The following is a 2,755-nucleotide window of genomic DNA, read 5'->3' on the forward strand; positions in this document are numbered from 1 at the left end:
ACCTTTTCCCGATCGCTCAACTTCAAAAATCGCTTCTTTTCATCATCTTCCCTCTTATTTGTTTCCGCGGCAATCCTACGCTCTTTATCTTTTTGCCGCTTCGCTTTTTTAGCTTGTCTTTTTTTCTCAGCAATCTCTGCTTCCAACTCCTCGGTCAGAGCATCAGGAATATGAGACTAAAAATGAACATGCAAATTTATTGCAGTAAATTTAAAAATAAAATTAAATAAAAAGTATTGAGGTCAAATATTATCAAAACTAACCTTTGAGTAATCGTACATTTCAGGAAATTCGCCTCTAAATCTCCTAAATGTATTCCTCATCGTCTTATCAGACGCATGGTCATACGGTGTCTGTGTTTTCTTATCACGGATATTAGGATCTGCTCCATGCAACATCAATAACCTGTAAAAATAAATTTAACTATGATGCATTTGTTGTTGATTCGATATTATATGAGAAGAAGATGGTCAGGGCTAAAAAAGATACAAACACTTGACATAGTTACAAAAAATAAAAAACATAAGTGGAAAATAAGAGGGGTATACAATGAAAAGTAAAATATATTGTATACTGTTTACAACCTTTAATTTTTCTTATTATATTTTACTTTTCATTGTATACCCCTGTTATGTACCACTTATGTTTTTTTCTATTTTTGGTAACTAAATCAAGTGTTTGTATCTTTTTTAGCCCTGACGAAGCCCTGCAACATGGGGCGAAACGTTGGTTCAATAAAAATAGTATAATAATTTACTATTTGAGTTTTTTTGACCCCACCCAGACCATATTCCATTCAAAAATTAAAATTATTTTTTTCGTGGAGAAGAGCCGCCCGCTGAGAAATGGCCTAGTGAAGGAGAAGAGCCGCCCGCCGAAAAATGTCCTCATGGAGGAGAAAACCGCCCGCTGTGGCTTGAAGTGAATATGAGGGTTGGCCAGCCAGCTAGCAACTACTAATTAGAGAGATAAGGGCGCCTGGGCCATGTATACCACACTGGTATTAGTTATACCTCTATTGCAAATAAAAACATGCTAATACGCAAAGCTTACAACAGATACATTTATTTATAGTTTGGAACGAATTATTAAACATATGTTGGCTGCAATAATTATTAATAAGTATATATGTAAGTAAAATTCTTATTGTATAAAATCTGTATTCTAGTAAATTAAATAATTCTATTTTTTAACTGCTATGTTTTCTTTCTCACTTTTTCACACGTGTTGTGATAAGTTAATGATTGTGAAGGATAGAAGTTAATAATAAATGCTCTAATGACAAATAGGTTTAACCAATCTGAGGCTGTGATACAAAAATTATGATTAACCTTGAAGATGGCCGAATCGGCCATGTCTACCCAACGTTAGACATGTAATATGTTTTAATAAAGAAGGTTAAGGCTATTTGGATAATTTTTGTTGTTATTAATAAAACCGTAATATGTAAATAAATCTATGTGCTAGAACGCAATCTTAAAATGAATATCATTCCAGCCATTATAAAACAGATTTCTTTCCATTTTGCTATTTTTCTAATAAAAATTACTAGTAATTCTATTATACTTACTTTGAATCCTAGGAAAAAAATTACTATTATAAAAGAATATAATTGGTAATTTTAATTACATTGGCTCAGGTTGTAATATTTAATTGTGGTACAAGTAATTACAATTACTTTTGGCCCAGCTCTGGTTAATTTGGATTAGAAAATTAATCTTTGAGATATGATATTATTTGTAAGAATATCTACTTATAGATGAGAAAGAGAAGTTTGCAGATATCAATTTCCGAGGCTTACAAAGGAATTTGCATAATGACAATAAATTTTAATAAAATAAATTTCAATGACCTTACAGCATCTCCCTTGCCAGCCGCAGACATGTTATGTAATATTGTTTCACCTAGAATATTTTTTTGATTTATTGCCGTTGATAGCTCTTCGGGCATGATCGTCGCCTTCTTATTTTCTAAAGAGTCCTTCAGTTTCTCAAAATCTCCTTCCACGCATGAGGAATGTATGGCATTCCATAATTCTTGGACATCTTTCCGCATTATTTCTAAAAAAAAAAAAATTAATTTATTTACATGAATTTAAAATAATATACGCAAAATAAGGATGAGATATTTTCATTCATTTTTCTTAATCATTTCATTCATAATATTCTCATTCATTTTTCTTAATATTTTACTTCATTTCTCTTAACAGTATAACAATTATTTATAAAGATGTAGCAGAGCATTCATATAGAAGTAGTGGTGAGATGATTTAAAGCATTAGGTATCTATTTAGCAACGTTTTATCGAAATAAACTGTTTATTTGCTGTATCATGAATAGATTTTGATTTGAAATTATTGTTTCTAATGCATTAAAGTAGGTTGTGATTGAGCAAATATTTGAGTTTAAAAAAAGGTATTGTTCACCCTTCCTTTCTATTATTTTGTCATTAAAACTATTAGACCCTTACATTGTACAAAATATATATATATATATTTAAAGAACAAATGTAAAATATAATTGAAAATTTATTTATAATGTCACAATAAGTATTAATACAAATCAGATTAGATATGTTGTGAGGTTATTGAACAAAATTTTCAGATTTATACATAAGTATCCTAAGGTAAATTATCAATTCAGTTTAATATAAGTAACACCTTTAACCAATCTGAGGCTGTGATACAAAAATTATGATTAACCTTGAAGATGGCCGAATCGGCCATGTCTACCCAACGTTAGACATGTAATATGTT

The 2,755-nt window shown here is 30.2% G+C and overlaps 1 protein-coding gene across 1 annotated transcript in view; it reads right to left on the reverse strand.

The window, feature by feature from the left end:
- The window catches only part of LOC106691683 (tRNA endonuclease ANKZF1), a gene marked incomplete at its 5' end in the record, with an annotated part of 2,128 nt that extends 68 nt beyond the window's left edge, over positions 1-2,060 (reverse strand). The window contains 3 exons of the mRNA XM_067051834.1: positions 80-176; positions 264-405; positions 1,853-2,060. Coding sequence (XP_066907935.1) covers positions 80-176; positions 264-405; positions 1,853-2,060 — 447 coding nt within the window. The remainder of the gene's footprint in view (positions 1-79; positions 177-263; positions 406-1,852) is intronic.
- Positions 2,061-2,755: the final 695 nt, after the last annotated feature.

Source organism: Halyomorpha halys, unplaced genomic scaffold (genome assembly GCF_000696795.3).
Source record: "Halyomorpha halys isolate HHAL.00 unplaced genomic scaffold, Hhal_1.1 Scaffold2706.1, whole genome shotgun sequence".
Taxonomy (NCBI): domain Eukaryota; kingdom Metazoa; phylum Arthropoda; class Insecta; order Hemiptera; family Pentatomidae; genus Halyomorpha; species Halyomorpha halys.